The 18,665-nt window shown below is 40.1% G+C and overlaps 1 protein-coding gene across 20 annotated transcripts in view; it reads right to left on the bottom strand.

Moving 5' to 3' along the window:
• The window catches only part of LOC102116928 (tubulin-specific chaperone cofactor E-like protein), a 167,610-nt gene that overhangs the window by 88,848 nt on the left and 60,097 nt on the right, over positions 1-18,665 (bottom strand). For 11 of the 20 annotated variants that reach the window (XR_012422806.1, XR_012422807.1, XR_012422808.1 and 8 more), the window contains exons 1-3: positions 9,223-9,364; positions 7,683-7,827; positions 1,166-1,230 (exon numbers count right to left, since the gene is read on the bottom strand). Coding sequence is in view for 12 of the 20 variants with exons in the window: in XM_045370881.3 (XP_045226816.2) it covers positions 1,166-1,230; positions 7,683-7,827; positions 9,223-9,232 (220 nt within the window). In the remaining 8 variants the exon portion in view is untranslated. Of the gene's footprint in view, positions 1-1,165; positions 1,254-2,456; positions 3,130-7,682; positions 7,828-9,222; positions 9,365-14,453; positions 17,268-18,665 lie in introns of those variants that run through there. The other 9 variants (XM_045370898.3, XM_045370895.3, XM_045370894.3 and 6 more) reach the window with 5 other exon arrangements.

Here is an 18,665-nt window from a genome sequence, read left to right as displayed (position 1 = left end):
TTGAATAGGAAAGAATGGACAGTTAAATATTTTTAATTTTAAGAAGGATACAAACAATAAGAATATCTAATATGGTAAATAATACTTGTCAAATGAAAAGGAGGGTGCTAAACACAAGGGCATAGGTTTAAACTACAGTAATTAACACCTCAGAAGCCATTATTATTAAAATATATATATATGTAACTGTTAGCAGCATGGCCTATCAATAACATCAGAGTTGCTAAAAGAAAGAATATCCCTATCCATGCTTGCCCTAAGCTGAGAATTTCACAATAAACATAGCTATGTTTCCAGGATTTTTTTTCCCACCAAATAAAATGTACTTTCTTGGAGCTGGGGTAGAAGGTTGAAATCACGGGCCCTCTTTCATTCTTGTGGGGTCTCACACTGTGGTTTAACTGCTTAAATTCACCAACTCTGGAAAAACATTAGCGCTGCACAGGGGCTGGACATGCGCACCTCAGACTTGTACTCACGTGCCACCTGAACTAGACAAACTCTCAAAGTAAAGAAAGGTGCCTGAGAATTTTAGCCATAAAATGTTAAAATCTATTTAGACTACCCCATCTTTGTCTAAAATCCAAAACAACAGTAGAAAAAAATATATGTGGCCTTTCACTTACGCAGGGCAATGCTACACAGAGAGAGAGAAGGAATCACTGAGGGGAATAATTATCTTATTTAACTTGAAGTTTTAGATTTGGGGGCCACGTAAAAGGTCACTGATATACAAGCCACTGACATCAATACCATTGTAATTTCCTAGTTTTAGGCCAAAATAAGTAGATTATTTAAAGTCTCCACCGCAAATTAAATGCCTTAATGGGAATCAGTGATCAGACATGAGGTGCACATACACCTATCTTATCTACTTTTAATGGAAGTATTTTGCATTATTTTAAAGATCTACTCCATTAGCACAGGGCAAGCTGGTATATACAAATAGTATTTGAAGTTAAATCAGAAGACAGTGGGAATATAAGTAAACCTCATTTAAAGTTAATGAATTTTACCCTTGATAATAGAATTTAATTACATTTTTCTCGTGTATCTGTCGACACACATGCACCTGCCCTTACAATTATGGTTCCTAATAAACGTGTCTCTTTATCAATTAAAGAGCATGCTAACTGAGAGCTTTATGGAATTCTGTAGTACTCACCTTGGTGCCGTACAAGTGCGAAGATGAAAGAGACCCAAATTCTAAGGAATGATGAATAATTCATCCTGGAATTTTAAAAAGAAAAAGAAAAAAAAAATCCCCAGCTTGCCAGAGTAAATAGAACACCAGGTGTGTTTGGTGGCGAATCCCAAGACCATCAAAACCATCACAGAACAAATTCACGTAACAACATCAACAGTGCTGAGTCGGGCTGAAATCCCCTGAATGCTGGCAGGTCCTCCTAAGTTCAAAACTTCACGAACAAATTATAGCTGCCCAGAAGAAGCCAGTCTGGAAGTGTAATGATATCGTTCGAAATGTCAAGTAATTATTTAGAATTAGTGAGAGCAGTATGAGTAAAGGAAAGGTATCTCCTGTGCACTGAATAAAGCACTGAAAACTAGGACCCAACGCTAAAGATGCATGCGGGTCCCGGGTTGTGTCTCTGTACCAGAAACCACACCCCAGTGAGACCTGGCTTTCCTAATTTTCACAACAGCTTTCCACCAAGATCAAACAAAAGTTGGTTAAAACACAATATGTTCTACAGCTAGGAGAATTTAGAGTTTGCCATCACCTTCTCCATAGAAGGGAGCCGATCCATCATTCTGAAGTATTGACCAGATTCAGGGCCAGTCTACTCTGTTCACTGACTTCACATAGTGAAATGAATGATAGAAACATTAGTAATAAAAAAAAGAACCCGTCCAGAATTGGAATCACAATAAAAAATAGAATCCAGTGCACAAGCAACCAATTAATTCCAGCAAGTTAATTAAAGAAGGAACGCAGCAAAGATGAACTTGTTTTCGTGTTAGTTTACAATCAGTTGCACGGTGGTTTTACCCTCCATTAGGAGTGCGTTTTGTCTGTGTCACTCTGCAAAGCTACAATGAGAACACGGATGCAAGCTCAAGTTAGATATCACCAAAGTGCGTGGCTAGACCATGAAGTCTCCTCCTGAGAGTATTCTTAAAAAGAAAAACCTTCCTCTTATTTGAAGTTATCACAATTCTTCAGCCAAACTTTCACGGGAAAGGCAATGAATTTATCCTGTGAGAGTTTTATTGCAAATCTTTAGTTGTCAAGTATGTATGTTGTAATTTCAAGCACATATTAAATATTAGACAGTTTTGCTGGAAACGGTACAAAGGCTTTAGCAGAGATCACACACAGCTTTAACGGAGACAGATGCCATGCAAGTTTAAGACTACAGCCCTTAGGGAACTGGTTCAGAGAGAAGTAAGGAGGATTCATTTAGATATTTGTATTTACGAAAAATGTCACTAACCTGTTCTGTAGAGGCTGGAGAAACTGAGTCAGAAATATTAAGCCAAATCTTGGTAAGCCAGGAAAAATTAGGTAAAACAAGAATTCATGTCAGTTCTCCTCAACTTGTTGCCAATAATTTCTGATTCCTGAAATGATGTCTGAATCCTGTACTCTTAAAACCAAAAATTAAGTTAGTCCTGCACTAGAGACAGGTAAGTGTTGAGCTGCAATCAAGTTTTTTTCTATTGATTAAGGAAAAGTAAATCTAAAGATCAGTTTCAGGATTGCGTAGAGAGGTTCTTTGCCTGAAAAACTAGATCTTTTTTTCCCCCTTAAAAAAAAAAAAAAAAAAAGGTAGATTCAGATGGAAATGTCAGGTGCTTGGAGCTGAAACCTTGGGCCTTTCTGATCAGAATCACTTTGCACTGAAAAACACAAAAGAAAACCCCCTTCTACCTTTGTACCCAAAAGAAGCAACTGTATAATGTTACAGAATTAGCATCCACCGGCATGGGATTAAAACTCCGAACAAAGCAGCTGCCTCCAACGTTTAAATGAAGTTGGTTTTCCATTAAAGTCTTTTTTTGTTTCTCTGGTTTTGGACAGTCGCCACAGATAGGCTCTACTCTATTTTTTCACAGGTATGTATGAAGTATTTAAAGAAACTTTTCCAAACTTTTTAAGTTTTATGCCCTCTCTTTTCTCTCTGATGCATCGCTCTGCAGGAGATAGGACAGGGCAGTTTCCAGGCAAAATCTAACAAGGGACCTAGTGCTAGACATGATCTTCCACAAGGGAAATCTCAAACTGTGGCCTGGAAACCTCCCCTGACACCCAGGGAGGGTCACTGGAGGCAGAGGGGGGAGATAAACCCCTCCTGATAAAAGTTTGCAGTAAGTAAATAGTTTAAAAGGCATGTGAATAAGGGGAAAACGTGCTCGGTTAGATGCTTCCAAGCATCCAGTAGATGTGGAATAAGCAAAACTGGCTAAGGCATAAGCTGAATCTACTATTCGAAATGTTTAAATGGAATTTATCAAGAAAGAAGTAACTTGACTGTAGCAGGAAAAAAACTCTTCTGTAAATCAATGGGAATTTAAAAATTATTCCAAATTTTCTCTGACCAGACATTTAAATGCCAACTGTACAAAAGAAATATAATTCTAGGTTTAAGCATGTTGTCACAAGAGTGTTTGGTGAACTAAATTTTTTAGTTTAAATTACTCCATGTTTTTCCAAAAACCTGTGAAAATTCAGCAGGTTTCCCACATTGTTTATTCTCTCACTGGTGTTATGAATCCTCCACACATATTTACTTACAGATGTTAAATAACTGCTTCTCTCCAAATGACTCACATTTATTTATTTTTCTTTGGATTCTAGGAGTGCTTAGAATGGCACATATTTATATAACAGAAAAGCTAGTTTCTTGGGTGCCTATTTAAAATAAAATTAAGTTCAAATCAAAGACACATTAGAGAAGGATTCTCTTTGTCCAGCCTTAGGTTGTAGTCCAGTAGTCAACCTACATGTCTTGAAGCAAAATCGTTGGCTCCGTTTTTCGTGTTAGTTTACAATCAGTTGCACGGTGGCTTCACCTTCCATTAGGAGCGCTTTTTGTCTGTGTCACTCTGCAAAGTTGCAATGAGAACACGGATGCAAGCTCAAGTTAGACATCACCAAAGTGCGTGGCTAGACCATGAAGTCTCCTCCTGACAGTATTCTTAAAAAGAAAAACCTTCCTCTTATCATTTGAAGTTATCACAATTCTTCAGCCAAACTTTCACGGGAAAGGCAATGATCTTCCTGGTGGCATATTAATTGCTTTCTTCCTTTTTCATGCTCTCTAGGATATTTATATCTCAGCCCTTTTGACCCACGCTGGATGCTCCATCCTTCTCGAGGCAGGACTGCTGCTGGTATAAATGCCATCGGGGCATAACCAGATACACAAGATGGTGGCATACATGAATTAGAATGCCTTTGAGAATCCGGCTGCAAGGGAACACCAGGTGCGTGGGGAGACGCCAGGTTGGCTTATCACTTTGGGAAGCTGGTCAGTGAGTGTGTGTTCTGGTGTACACCCAGTGGTCACAGATTGACAAATGACAAAAATCTCTTTTCCTGCTGTGTCAGCAGGAGGACTTATTTTGTTGAAAGTGTGAGGTGAGCAAAGATTTTGACAAGATTTAGATGTGGGATAGGGTGGGGGTGCATCGGAGCTAGTCAACCAAGATATTTGTTATCTCGCCATTAAAAAAATGGCAAAGTTGATGCTATTTTATAGGCAAGAGGAAAGACGGCTCAAACAAAATAAAAAAATACAGTCCTCTAAAATCAAGTAGAATGGGTTTTACGTGTGGGATGCTTTTGTTTTTGTGTTGTTTTCTTAACTTTCATATACCTTTTTCTGTGGAACAGATGGTCAGATGTGAGCTACTTTGAAATGATGCAGTTATTGGCTATGGCAGACATGGAGATGCGCCACTCAGACCCCCCACTAAACTCCGTACAACAGAGATGGGAGAAGCACAGTTGGCCAACAGCCTCTAGCCCTCAGCGCTTTCAGGCTCAGCCCCAGTGCTGAAACCCAGGACACACTCTTCATGGGACAGCCCTCCGCCAATAACTGGGCAAGGTCAGGCTACACAGTCTAGCACTTTCCAACCAAAGCAGGACTCCCCAGATGGGCAGTTTTTGCTCTGGAGAGCCCTGTTGAATGACAAAGACTTGGTCAGGTGCTCAAGGGAAGCAGTTCTATTATACCAATGTCAAGGTCTACCTGGGAAAAACATACATATGTGTGTGTGTATATAGGTATATATAATTTATTACACATTATATGCATACATATATATTATACATGTGATTTATCATATACACATGTACACACACATGTACATATAGGTATTTTATATGCTTATTTTATATACCTAGCCTCATTTGGAGGCTATCTGGGTAGATGCCTCCAAAGATTTATTTCTGAAAATTTCTGATCCTTTAGACATACCCTACTGCACACCATCAGGAACTAAAATTTCCCCCAGCACAGGAAGACAGTAGAGAGGACTTCCCCCGACAAGGCAACAGTTGCTCTCTTCAAAAGCTGCTCCCACCTTCTCTCCTGAATGCCAGGCCTGTAATCTGGGCTAAGCTGCTGCATAACCCAGCCAGAGACATGCTGGGCCTGACAGGAGACAAAAGGGACTGTGCCCACGAAGGTGCTGCAGGTGCAAAGCGCCAGCACGCACTGGTAGGGATGAGGGGAGGGCATACCCAGGGGCACTCTCTAGAGCTACAGACTTCAACGTGGTGTCAAGAGCACCAGCGGATGGTGCAAACTCACTCCTAGAGAAGCTTCTAGGAGCCTGGAAAAAGTGATGGCTCACACTGAGCAAGGTTCAAATGCCTGAATTACCATGGCAGATGGCCGAAGAAGGGACCAAAAGGCTCACAGATGTTTGCATGGTGGAATAGATATATTATGTGACTCTGCTAGGCCCACTGGACAATCACGTTCCATGGAAGGACAGAGGACAGACGCACCAGCCACCAAAGCCAGCAGGAATATACTGGAGAGGGAGGCACCAGTATCACTAAGCAGCTCAGTAGTGGCTCCCTAATGCCAGCCAAGGCTAATGCCAGGAAAGGTGATCATGGAACTTGGCTCTGATAGCAACGGAGATGATGGGTCCCCGCAGAAATACAGGCCAGGTGACATAACGCTACTGTGTGAAGCCAGGGATGCTGGGAGGGCAGTCATAATTTTTGTAATGACCAAGAAGATCAGAGGGGCAGCCAAGGGACCTGATCCTTAAAGAGTCAAGGACATGCTTAATAAAGCACAGTATCCAAGGGGCAAAGCAGATGGGCAGCCAGCAAAAGCATGGTTTCCTCTGTATAATAATATAAAAGAGCAAGAGCCAGGCGCGGTGGCTCACACCTGTAATCCCAGCACTTTGGGAGGTCGAGGCAGGCAGATCACCTGAGGTCAGGAGTTCAAGACCAGCCTGGCCAACATGGTGAAACCCTATCTCTACTAAAAACACAAAAATTAGTGGTGATGTGCCTGTAATCCCAGCTACTCAGGAGGCTGAGGTAGGAGAATTGCTTGAACCCGGGAGGTGGAGGTTGCAGTGAGCCGAGATCTCACCACTGCACTCTAGCCTGGGCGACAGAGCAAGACTCTATCTCAAAAAAAGAAAGAAAGAAAGAAAGAAAAAAGCAGGAATGGTTGAGAAAGGTGGAGAGCAGTGGTCCCAGTAAAAAAACCATGGGCCCTGCTTGGTTTCTGGATCTGAGTCAGTTTTCAAATCTGGAATCTAGACTGAAAAGGTAACAGGTACCCAAAGGGCAGGACCCTCCAACACCATGGCAAATATGGTAATTTTCCCAATCTGTCCCCAAAAAGACCTTTGGCCATTTACACAAGTGACCATAGACTGGGAGAAGGAGAATGCTTAGACATTTTGAGGACTGTTATAGAAGGAGTTTGAGTTAATAATGATAAAGACTCCATTAAAGTGGGAACACATAGGGCTCAGAGAATAAAAGGAATCCTAGAAAAGTTTACAGTGGGTTTACAGGGGCTGCAGACCTGCTGGATGTTATTTTCCCAGTCCAAAGATATTACAATAAAATTAAGCTTAAATCAAAGATTCACCTAGAGAAGGATTCTCTTTGTCCAGCCTGTATTAAGGTTTTAGTCCAGTAGTGAACCTAAATGTCTCGAAGCAAAATCGTCAGCTCTATTTTAATAAACTGCTAGCAGCATACTAATTGTTTTCTTTTTCCATGCACTCTAGGATACTTATATCTCAACCCTTTTGGCCCACGTTGGATGCTCCATTCTTCTCGAGGCAGGACTGCTGCTGGTATAAATGCCATCTGGGCATAACCAGATACACAAGATGGTGGCATACATAAATTAGAATGCCTTTGAGAATCTGGCTGTGAGGGAACATCAGGTGCGTGGGGAGAGACCAAGCTGACTTATCATTCATTGGATTAGGAAGCTGGTCGGTGAGTGAGTACCATTGGGATTGATGTATTAATACTTGGCACATTGCATCTTTAGCTTATAGAGTAACAACTATCATAGTAAGGAAGGCAAGTGGAAATCTCTGACACTCCCTGTCCCTACTCCGACTAAAGTAGTCACATAAAAGAATACTGCACCCTGGGCTGTGGGGAGAATAGTAAACATTAGTATCACTCTTAAAGAAAAGGGGTGGTGAACTCTTACCATATCTTTATCGAACTGGCCAGGATGGATCCTAGAGAATGGCTATGGACTACTCCAACTTCAACCAAGTGGTAGTACCAATCGCAGCTGCTGTGCTTCAGATACGTGATATGTGGCCATTCATTTGACAAATGCATTTTTTTCCCTGTTTGAATCAGGAATGAGGGTCAAAAATAGTTCACATCTTATGGAACAGACAACAATATATATCTATATTTCTAGCTTTGCCCCAGGGCTATAAGTCTCCCACCTTCTTTCATATTGTAATGAAAGAGTTCTGAGACATCTGGGTACTACAGAACATCACCTTGATTCACTGTATTGACAACATCAACAAACCGGGCACCATGGGCAAGAGATGGCCAGCAGGCTGGATGCCTTAGTAACACACAGGGGCTCCAGAAGGTGGAAGATAAATCCTACAAAGATTCAGGGATGCTATTTCAGTAAAGTTGTAAGGAATCCAGTGGCCAGGAACATGCTGGGACAACTCCTCCAAAGGAAAAGGCAAATTGCTGCATCTTGTAGCCTGTCTACAAAGAAATTCTTTCTTCTCTGTCAGCTTCTTTGGGTTCTGGAGGCTACATGTTCCAAACCCAGAGAAATTGCTTCAGGTGATATGAAATTAAGCCAGTTTTGTGTTGGTCTGAGAACATAAAAGAATTCCATTGCAGCTCCAGGCTACGATGCAAGCAGCTCTGCTGCTTGGGCCATGTGTTCAGTAGGTCCTTTGATATTGGAGGTGTGTTTGGTGGAAAAAGATGAAATGTGGACTTTATTGCAAACCCCAGGGGAAGAACTACCATATAGGCCCCTGGAGTTCCGGAGCAACGTCATGCTATCTGCAGCAAAGAATTACACACCTTCTGAAAATCAGCTCTCTCATGGGACTAGGCCATGTGATGGAATATTTGTCTAAGAGACAGTGGTCATGTATCCAGAACTTCCCACGAAGACCTACGCCTTGTTGGACCCACCAAGTCATGAAGTCAAGTGGACCCAGTAGCAATCTAGCATAAGATGGAAATGACATATCTGGGACCAGTCATGAGTAAGATGCCTGAGTAGGTAGTCCAGACTCCATGTCACCTGACATAGTTGTGTCAGTACCTGCTCCCCAACCAGATCACACATATGGCTATATGTGGGAAGGTGAATACGACAAGATGGAGGAGGAGGAAGAAGCCTAAGCCTGGTGCATGGATGGACTCAATTGGTGTGTGTGCGCGCAAGCCTAAAGCAGACGCTGGTTGGCTTCATGACAGCCTCATTCGAGTGGCCTTGAAAGACAATGATAAGAGAACATCCTCTCAACGTGTGGTGCTTTGGGTGATATATCTTGTCATGCATTTTGTGTCAAAGGAGAAAGAGTTCTGAGGTTAGAATATGTACAAACTCATAGGCAGTGGTGAATGACATAGCTGGCTGGACAAAGGCCTGGAAAGAAAAAGATGGGAAAATCAGTGACAAAGGGGCCTGGATAGACAGATGAGGGTGGACATGAAGTGTGAAGATCTTTGTGTCATATATTATCACCTACCAGAAAACATCCACTACAAAACAGGAACTAAACAACCAAGTAGACAAAATAACTCGGCCAGCTGACGTAAAGCAGTCTTCATCAGTGTTGGTCCAATGGGCGCATATATAAAGTGGCTACAGCAGCAGGATTGGAGGTTATGCATGGGTCAAACAGCACGAACTTCCATTTAGCAGGCTGGTCTAGATACCACGGTATCTGAAATGTTCAATCTGTTCAACCTGCGAATAACAGAGACCAAGGCTGAAATCCCAATATGTTACTGTTGGGGAGACCATTTGGCCATCTGGTGGCAAAATAACCACATTGGACCCCTTTCATCCTAGAAGGGTCAGCACTTCCTTTCCACAGGGATGGAGCCATATTCTGGACATGGGTATGCCTTTCTTGCCCAGGGGCCTCAGCCAGCACCACTAATGGGAGGCTTGCAGAATGCCTTATCCATAAGCATAGAATTCCATGCAAAATAGCATCTGACTAGGGAACCTGCTTTATGGAAAAGGAAGTGTGGCAGTGAGCCCACGGCCATGGGATTCACTGGTTGGAGTAGTGACAGTATGAGCGGAAGATGCCAGCTGAGAAGATGCCAGGTGAGAATTGAAGTAAATTGCTTAAGGAGTAGGTGAAGCACCACCCTGAAGACAATACTATGCAAGGATGAGGTGCTATTCTCCAGGATACTGTGTACACAGCGAGTCAGAGACCTTTGTAGGGTGCGGTGTCCCCAGTAATAAGACTACATGGATCCAGGAACCAAGGTGTGAAGGCAGGAGTGGCCCTACTTGCCATTACTCCCAATGATTACTGGGGGACTTTGTGCTCCCCAACCCCTCATCTCTGGCCTATGCAGTTGGAAGTCCTGGTTCCTCAAGAGGGTACATTCTCACCAGGGGATGTGAGTCCTGCTGAATGATAAGCTATGGGCTGTAATGGTGCCTGGACACACTGGGCTCCTTGTATGCAAAGACTAGCAGGCAAGAACATGAACCATCATCTTGTTAGGAGTAGTTGACTCTGATCAGCAGGAGGAGGCAGGGCTATTGTTATACATTGGGTTCAAGGGATAACATATGGCGCTCAGGTGACCAATTTTGGTGCCTCTTGGTACTCCCTTACCCAATTAGACTGTGATGGACAAGTGTAGCAACCCTAGTCTGATCAGCATACGATTACGAAGGACTCAGACTATAAGGAACGAAGGTTTGATTAAGGTTTGAGTGAAACCACCAGGTAAGCCACTGAGACCAGAGAGACAAAAGCCAAGGGGTTATAAGGATAGTGGAAGAGGGAGAGAGTGGGTACCAGTTGTCACTCTGAAATCAACTGCAGTGACAGGAGTGTTAAGCCATTTTCCTAGCCTCCCTCTTCTAAGTTTCCTCTCAGATAGAGAGGCCCACCAGAGCCCTAGAGGAGCTGCCATTGTTCATGGATGGAAAATTGGATCTACACATTGCATGGAGTGGACCATGGCAGACACTAAGATGCAAAACTCAGACCCACCCTCAGAAAAGGGATGATTTCCAGCTACAAGGTGTACGGTTAGCTGACAGCTTCCAACTGTTGGCTCCTTTAGCATCTATATCAGTTCAAGCTGAGGTTATGTTCTTGAAGCATTCCCATATCAACGATTGAGAAAAGTATTGGTAAAGGGCCCTGGCCATTTCTGGCCAAGGTAGGACTCATCTAATGGAAAATCTGTGCTCCAGAGCATCCTATTGGGCTGACTGATTCAGGTCTGTAGCATGGTCTGATGGTCCATCTCGCTCAACCCTACTTCTTCCCCGTTCTTTCACAGGTGTTACTCCCCAGCAAACTTCCTGCACTCCCAACTCCACCTCAGCATCTGCTTCCTGGACAACAGAATCTGTGACATTGATGTCTCTGATAAATTTACAAGCCCTGTACAACTGTTTTGCTTCACTGTATGAACTACCATGGAGTCCAAATAGTTCTGTAATGCAGTTGTTTCTACCACTTATCCACTGAGTGAATAATGTCTAACCTCCTAGATCTAGCTCATTCAGGTGATTACATCTAAGGCTATATTTACATTCTCCCTGAAAATGGTAATGTTGTCCATAACAGGATCCTCAAAATACATGAGGTAATGGAAAAATGAAATTCAAATTTAAAGCAAACAAAATTTTAACACAACCAAGACAGTTCCTATTGTCCTAGTTGTATTCCCTAACAATGGAATAAAGCTTACATCTGCCCTCAAATGTATCAAATATTTTGGAAAACATTTTTCTCTTTAGTCTGTATTATTTGACGTCTGCTTCCCAGAGTCTTGTTTTTATTTATTTAACACCTTAATTGTATTACTTAAGTGACTAAGAAGCATTCAGGAATGCAAAGTCAGAATGATCTGATGAACTGAAATTGCATTGTCTTTTTTTTTTTTTTAACAGATCTAGATCCTGCAGACCATAATAGAAAAGCTGTCTCCTCTATTTTAAAAGTAATATTTATATTCTTTACAAGGCTCTCTCTTGAATTTTAAGGAGGAACAGTAGCGTGACTGCCTCATCCTTTCCAATAACAAAACCTTTGATAAAGGCTCCTGGAACATTAAATTATTGTTTTTCCTCAATAAATGCCTATTTTAAGTTCACCTGGAACATCATGCCTCCTTGATAAAAGTCTGAGTTGGAACTGAGTGATCTCTCTCACCTTTGGCTATCTGCTGAAACCAGTTTTAGGGCTCTAGAATGTCCCGAGGTTAAAAAACAAATCATCAGTCTTCTTGGGTCACATTACTTGTTCATTTATTATTGTGAGTAACACCCATCCTGTGTCCAATATGGCATTTCAGAGGAGAAGGGGGGACAACAGATACGTCCCAACCACAATTTCTCAATTCTGGAAATGGTTTGAGGGCAAATTCCAGTCTGGATCTAGAGCTATCAGCCACATCAGTGATTCTGTTACAGAGCCAATCAATTTAGTAAATGGATATTGAGGACATCTCATTTTAATTTTTCAGTGAAAAGGAAGACTAACAATAAAGGTGTGTGCTGGGGAACTTTAGCAGTAAACACTACAGTACAGCTGTCAGTGCATGGGTTCTGCAACCAAACTGCTTGCGTTTGCATCCTGGTCTTGCCATTTACCAGCCATGTAACTTTTGGTATTACTTAACCTATCTGTGCATCAATTTCCTCACTAGTAAGAAAATGGAGATAAGAGTGTCAACCTCGTAGGGTTGTTGTAAAGACCAAATAGGAACTTCTTTTCCAGAGAAGAACTGAAAGAGAAATGTGACTTCAAAAGCCAACCTTCTTGTTTTAAATGCATTCTAATAACTAGAGAAAGTCACAGTATTTTCCAGTCCAATAGTTATTGGATGTCTTGATACATGTCTACTTTGCAGGTACTCAGAGAAGCTCATACTAAATAGTAATTAAATAAAACGTAGCACAGAGGCTTAAATTACAGTTCTTTGAAATTTGAATAGCAGGCAGAAATAATCTTAAACAGGTCATGATACTTATGTATTTCTGAGGCATTGAAAGACAAGTGAATGAACTCTGTCTCTTAAATACAGAAATAAAGTACAGTCCTTAGACTTTAATCCTTGGTGAAGGTTAATTCATAACGGCTTACCAAGAAATTATTGATAAGCAAGCAGGGTTCAAATGTACAAAATTCTAATACATATAAAAAACTATTTTTCTAAGGAAAAAAGTAGCCCCTGAATAAGAACTGGCAAATTTTAATTTCAACAAATGAGATTTTTCAATCTTACTCATAAAAGGTGATGCCAAATATCTTAAGACAGGGTTTATCCTCAAAGGATAAAAAAGCAGTACAAAGAGCATGTCAGAAGTATAAGATTTTGCTAACAGAAAAGCAATAACACGTCTCTTATGAATCTTTGTTTTCTAGTTTTCAACTCTGGCAAAATTCCAATTAAATTTGTCAAAATGGTCAGACTTTTACTAGTTTGGGCCAATCCTCCAGAGAACTCAACCACAGAACCAATGAATATTTTTAGCTATATAAAAATAAACATATACCTTGACCCCACACTCCAGAAAAAAAATCAGAACACAAAGAGAAAATGGACTTGAATTTTAATTTTTTAAAGATTATCTATATATATATATATAAATAAAAAATGCAAAGAATAGACCTTCATGTTTAAATTATATTCTAAAATTATATATATATATATATATTTCCATTAACTGCAGGAGACAACTGGCAAGTAAAGAGCCTGAGAGAGTCCAGTCCCTCTCCACCACTACAATGGACATATATTTCAAGGAAGCACCTATGAAAAATAGTAGAGTGTTCACAACACATCTGGTAACACAGATAGCTTCTGGGTGTTCTTGAAAGCAGTTTGTTTGCATTTTCAATTTGACATGAAATGAAGGGAAAAATCAAATTCATAAACAGAAATGACATTACTTAGAACAATCTAGTATTCTGTATTCATATTTTACATGCCCTAGAGCCTAGTATTTTCATGCAGCAAGCTACACTCACATGTGCGTTAGTAACAGCTATCAGCTGCACGCCTCAAATGGTGATCAGCTCGTAGTGCAAGTGCTCTCTGCTCCTACCACTGCTGGTTGAGCAACACAGCTGGAACATCTGGTTAGAACTGAATTTTCCTTTCTTTAAAAATAAGTGAAATTTTTAAAAACACTGTAGCATTCAGCCCTGTTATACGTAGCTCAAGTTACATTTTGGCCTTAATATTAACTGAAAGGTCTTAATAACAAGGGGCTTATACTATCTGCTGCTTTCTTACGTATTTATGGCAATGGTGGCAAAAGGTTGCAAAACTTAATAATAAAAAAAGATATATGACTGGATTTTTTCCTTTAAAGCAATCTAGGATATTTCAACAATTCAAATTCAAAAATTGATTTCTACAATGGCTTCAGCAACCATTCACCCACATGTAGAAAAGATCCCTTGGCTTTGATTTGGTTTTCTTTATTACTCTTTTCCTTTTTCATAATTGGAAATAATTCCTATTTTAGAAAAGATATGTTCTATACATTGTGCCTGCGGCAACATATCAGTAATACTGGCTATGACAGCATTTTGCCTCAAAATGTCAATAATATGCTCTCACTGAATCTGGGCAAAGTCAGTATTAAAATACAGATAAGCTGCAGATAATCAATTAGGCATAACATGTAAACTCAAAGGTCCATGGTCTCTTCTCTCCTTCTTTTAATCCTGTTATAAAAACAATTTTGGTTACAAGTGTCTACACAGCACCAATTTTATTTCAAAAGCAGCATCTTTACTCAGCCACCCAAATGAATCTATAAGTACACATGCTCAAATAGCTTTTTGCATTAACTTCTGTCCTGTAACTCTAAAAGACCAGTAATTGTATTACATTTTTCTCTTAATCAAAAATTATTCAGCAATTATTAAAACCATCAATTACAATGCCGTAAAAATACCCATATTCGCTGAATTAAATGAGAAGCTCCCTTTACATGCAACTGTATAATAAAAGAATTATGCCCGCAGTTGATAAACACTGTGCTCTGTAATAACAGAAGAAACAGGTCTCTAATAGTAAAAAAGCATTTCATAAAACTTTGCCATATATAAAATATCTTATTAATTGTGACCATTCCACTTATGATTAAAGCATAACATAAGTGTTTGTTCTGCCTTCTGCTGTGGGACAGTCCAGGGTCATACAACTTCAAAAAATAAGAATGCATCTGTTTCCCAGGCGGACAAAAGCTTGGGGCTCAATTACACTGTTTCTCTCTCAAACTCGTCTGCACTCATGCGTACATACACAAAGCACCTACAGTTTCAATCTTCATGACACTGTTGCCATACTTTTTTCCTACCAAAAGTCTGTCAGGAAAATGTGTTTGCAAAATAATTATTCTTGTCTATACCCAGCCTGGATCTCCATTGCTCATTTTTATGATTTTGAAAGATAATGTCTGCAGCAGAAGGAGAATAGGCCTTATTCATCTTTCTCAAACCCTTTGGTTTCCACCTTTAATGTTACACTGAATGTAGATTTGACTCAGTAGGCCTGGGTCAAAGGCTTTACAGATAGCAAACCTGAAGTGCATTAAGAGAATAAACATCTGCCACATGGCACAGGAAAATTTAAAAAGTAGCGTTAATAAACACAACTCCTCATACATGAAGATTTTACAAGAGTCACCTAAAAATTTCATAAAAAAATTAAATTTGTAGGAGGGGTGGAATTATGTAACAAAGGTCAAAAGGTCAAATGCAATCAGATAATTGCATTCTTTGAAAAATACTTCACTTACACACTTGTATTTCTCAAGCTTCCCATCCATAAACATGGTGGACCGAGAAAAATACACATTAAAGAAAGGGATTACATCTGATTAACAAAGGAATAGAAGAACAAACAAAAAGATTTCCAAGTAGGTAAGGAACTAGCTTTTACAGAAAAGTGCTTTAAATGTGCTTCTGCAAAAAATATGACTTGGAGGCAATTGTGAAGTTTTGACACTTATACTTTACTCATAGATTGGGCAGTTATACTTCTATGAGGCAACTAAATTGAATGTAAAACAAAAGAATTGTTCAATTATTACATCACAAAGCCCCAGGGAAAACCTGGGCATAAAAGCTCCCTTTGATTAATGTTTCCCACTTTTAATGCAAAGTGCAAGAGCAAGGTCTTCGAATGGATGACACAGGTGGGAAAGTCATAAGCTCTTCCCCCACATTCCTCAACTTCATTCCCCACACACACCATAGATAGTTTGTGAGCTAATTCTCAACTCTCCTGGTGCACATATCCAGGACTCTATTGAATTATTTATAAAGTCAGGCCTCAGTTCCCAATAGTTTAAAGTAATGAAAAAGAAAGACATGAGAAAATACATTCAATAAGCAAAAACAAAAGAACTCTAGAATCTGACATATTTCATGTTATGAAAATAATGGCTGACATAACGTACAAGGGACATTAAAAGTGAGTCAGTAACATACAAAGAGATCAGACTGTTCTGCCGGTGCTTCCAGAATAACTGCAAGTTTTCCTGGAGTTTTCACTCTACATCTATTCTTCTTCGAGGTTCTAACAGAGTTATAGCTTCTTACTGCGTACCTGAGATTAGAATCAGGTTGAAAAATGCTTAAAACACTTTCAATTATTTCAAAAGGGAGAAATGAGAACAAAAACATCACCCAGGTTGAGAAATAAGAATTATGAACAGAACAAAACTGTTAGGTAAACCACACATCAAAATGAAAAAAAATGGAACTGAACCAAAAAAGCCAAGGAGGGAGGGTAGCGGAAGGAAGAACTGGGAGAGAGAAGTTCTGGCCCTTCCTGTGAAGATTCGTTGTCCCCCCATTTAAATTCTCTAGGAGACCCTTCTAAGAGGCTACACGGTTCATGTTATCTTCACAAGTGTACCCAACAGTAACGATAATCAGGTGGCAGGCAAATCCCAGTGAACACAGTAAGAAGTCGGTGATTTCTTTGTCATCTTTCCTTACAGAGGGCACATACACTGGAAATGTGGCCAATTCCACTGGCTGAGCCAAGTAAATCTGTGGTAGAAAATACCAAAAATGGCCCCCTACCCACTCCAGGGGGGAAAAAATACAAAATCCCTCCCAAACCTAAACAGAACAAAACAAAACAAAAACAACCTCCTCCCTCCTAAAGAAAACCACATTAAAAACAAATGCCCTGCAACAAGTCCTTATGTGTACGTTTTCACAAGGCTGGTAGAGGTTATTTTGTTTTGGATTCCACGTAAATTTTATCTCCATCCCTAATGCCAAAAGAATGCAATGCCCGAGAGCTGTACTTCATTTCCTCTGGGCCAAAGGGTGCTTCATGGTCAAAATAGTAGAGAAGCATGTTGCTTGTGGGTAACTGTACCAGAGTTTTTAACTGTTTCTTTAGTTCTGCAACTGTTTGGTCCAGACGAATGCTCATTTCTTCCACCTGATCGTTAAAGTGGACTTCTACTTTTGCACTGCTCTGGGGTCTTAGGTCCACTTCTGCCAAAGGCTCCAACTTCCCATATTTTGTGATCAGTTCATGATACCTAGAAGGATTAAAAACAACAACACTGTCAGCTTAAACTACTAGCACATGTACTGTGGACTTCTTCCCAACTACAGATAAACAATATTACTAGGCTCAACATCTTTAAAAAATCTTACTCTATCATTATGATACTGTGCATTCTGTGACCTAATATGAGTGCCCGAGGGAGGCCACTGTAAAACCGGGGAATCGTTTTTCCTAAAGATGGTCACATGCCTACTGTTAATCAATGATTACATAAGAATAGGCTTAGGAAAAAATGGAACCTAGAAAAGTAGACACTATAAAGATAATAGAAGTTCAATCTCTCTGTAGAACTTGCTTTCTTGGGTGTCATCACCAAGAAGTGCAGATATCCAGGCATGTATCTCTTGGGAATAGATGGAAAGACGGAGGGAGGCCAGCAGTTTCTGAGGCCTGGAGAAGCCATAACTTATAAAGAAAAACATGTAGTTGTATGTTAGCAATTAACCTAACTCTTTCAGAGATGCCTTGTTTGAATGTTCCAATCTAATTTCAGGTGTAATACATAGAATTTATGGAAGAATCAAGAATACATTCTTGGAAAAAAGTGGTAAATAAGGGATACATGTTTCTTGATCAAGGAAGGAATACAGAGCAAAAGACACCAAGAGGAAAGTGAATTACAGAGATGAGAATAGGGCCCACAAAGGTCACATTTCCCATAGAGAAAATTCTGTCTGCACTGCCAGCCCTGGAGGATCTAGATCCGATTTTATCAAGGACACTTACAAGTTTCCTACATATCAGAAAGGGAAAAAATGCTGAAAAAAATTAATATTAGTTTTATTAAAACCAAGATACAGTGAGGTCACTTTAATTAAGGATCAGAATACAAGTCACACAAAATTATCCCCCTACCTCCTCCACACCACTTTCAGCTTTAACTCAGTTAAAATCAATGTCATAATAAGGTTTGTGGGTACATTAAACATACAGTAAGACCACTGTGGCCAGGAGTGGTGGCTCGCACCTGGAATCCTAGCACCTTGGGAAGCCCAAGGGGAAGAATCACTTGAGCCCAGGAGTTTGACCAGCATGGACAACATAGCGAGACCCCATCTCTTAAAAGAAAAAAAAAAAGATTGCTGTGCTTAGAGATGGAAGTAATCATTTCTAATAAGTGGAATAATAGGGAACGCTAAAAATAGCCCTGGCTCTGTCTTCAGGATCTTGACTCCATTTTATAATTAGCTGTGTGACTTGGCAACTCACTGTCTTTTTGGATCTCAGTTTCCTCATTAGTAAAATTAGGAATAATTTCTTCCCTTCCTACTGTATAAGACAGTCATAAGAACCAAATAAAATATCAAACGAGTAAACACTTTGTAAATTCTATGTTCATAAACAAATAAAAATATTTACATTATATTAC

The sequence above is a fragment of the Macaca fascicularis genome, chromosome 14, assembly GCF_037993035.2.
Source record: "Macaca fascicularis isolate 582-1 chromosome 14, T2T-MFA8v1.1".
Taxonomy (NCBI): Eukaryota; Metazoa; Chordata; class Mammalia; order Primates; family Cercopithecidae; genus Macaca; species Macaca fascicularis.
This window is presented reverse-complemented; position numbering and strand designations above follow the sequence as displayed.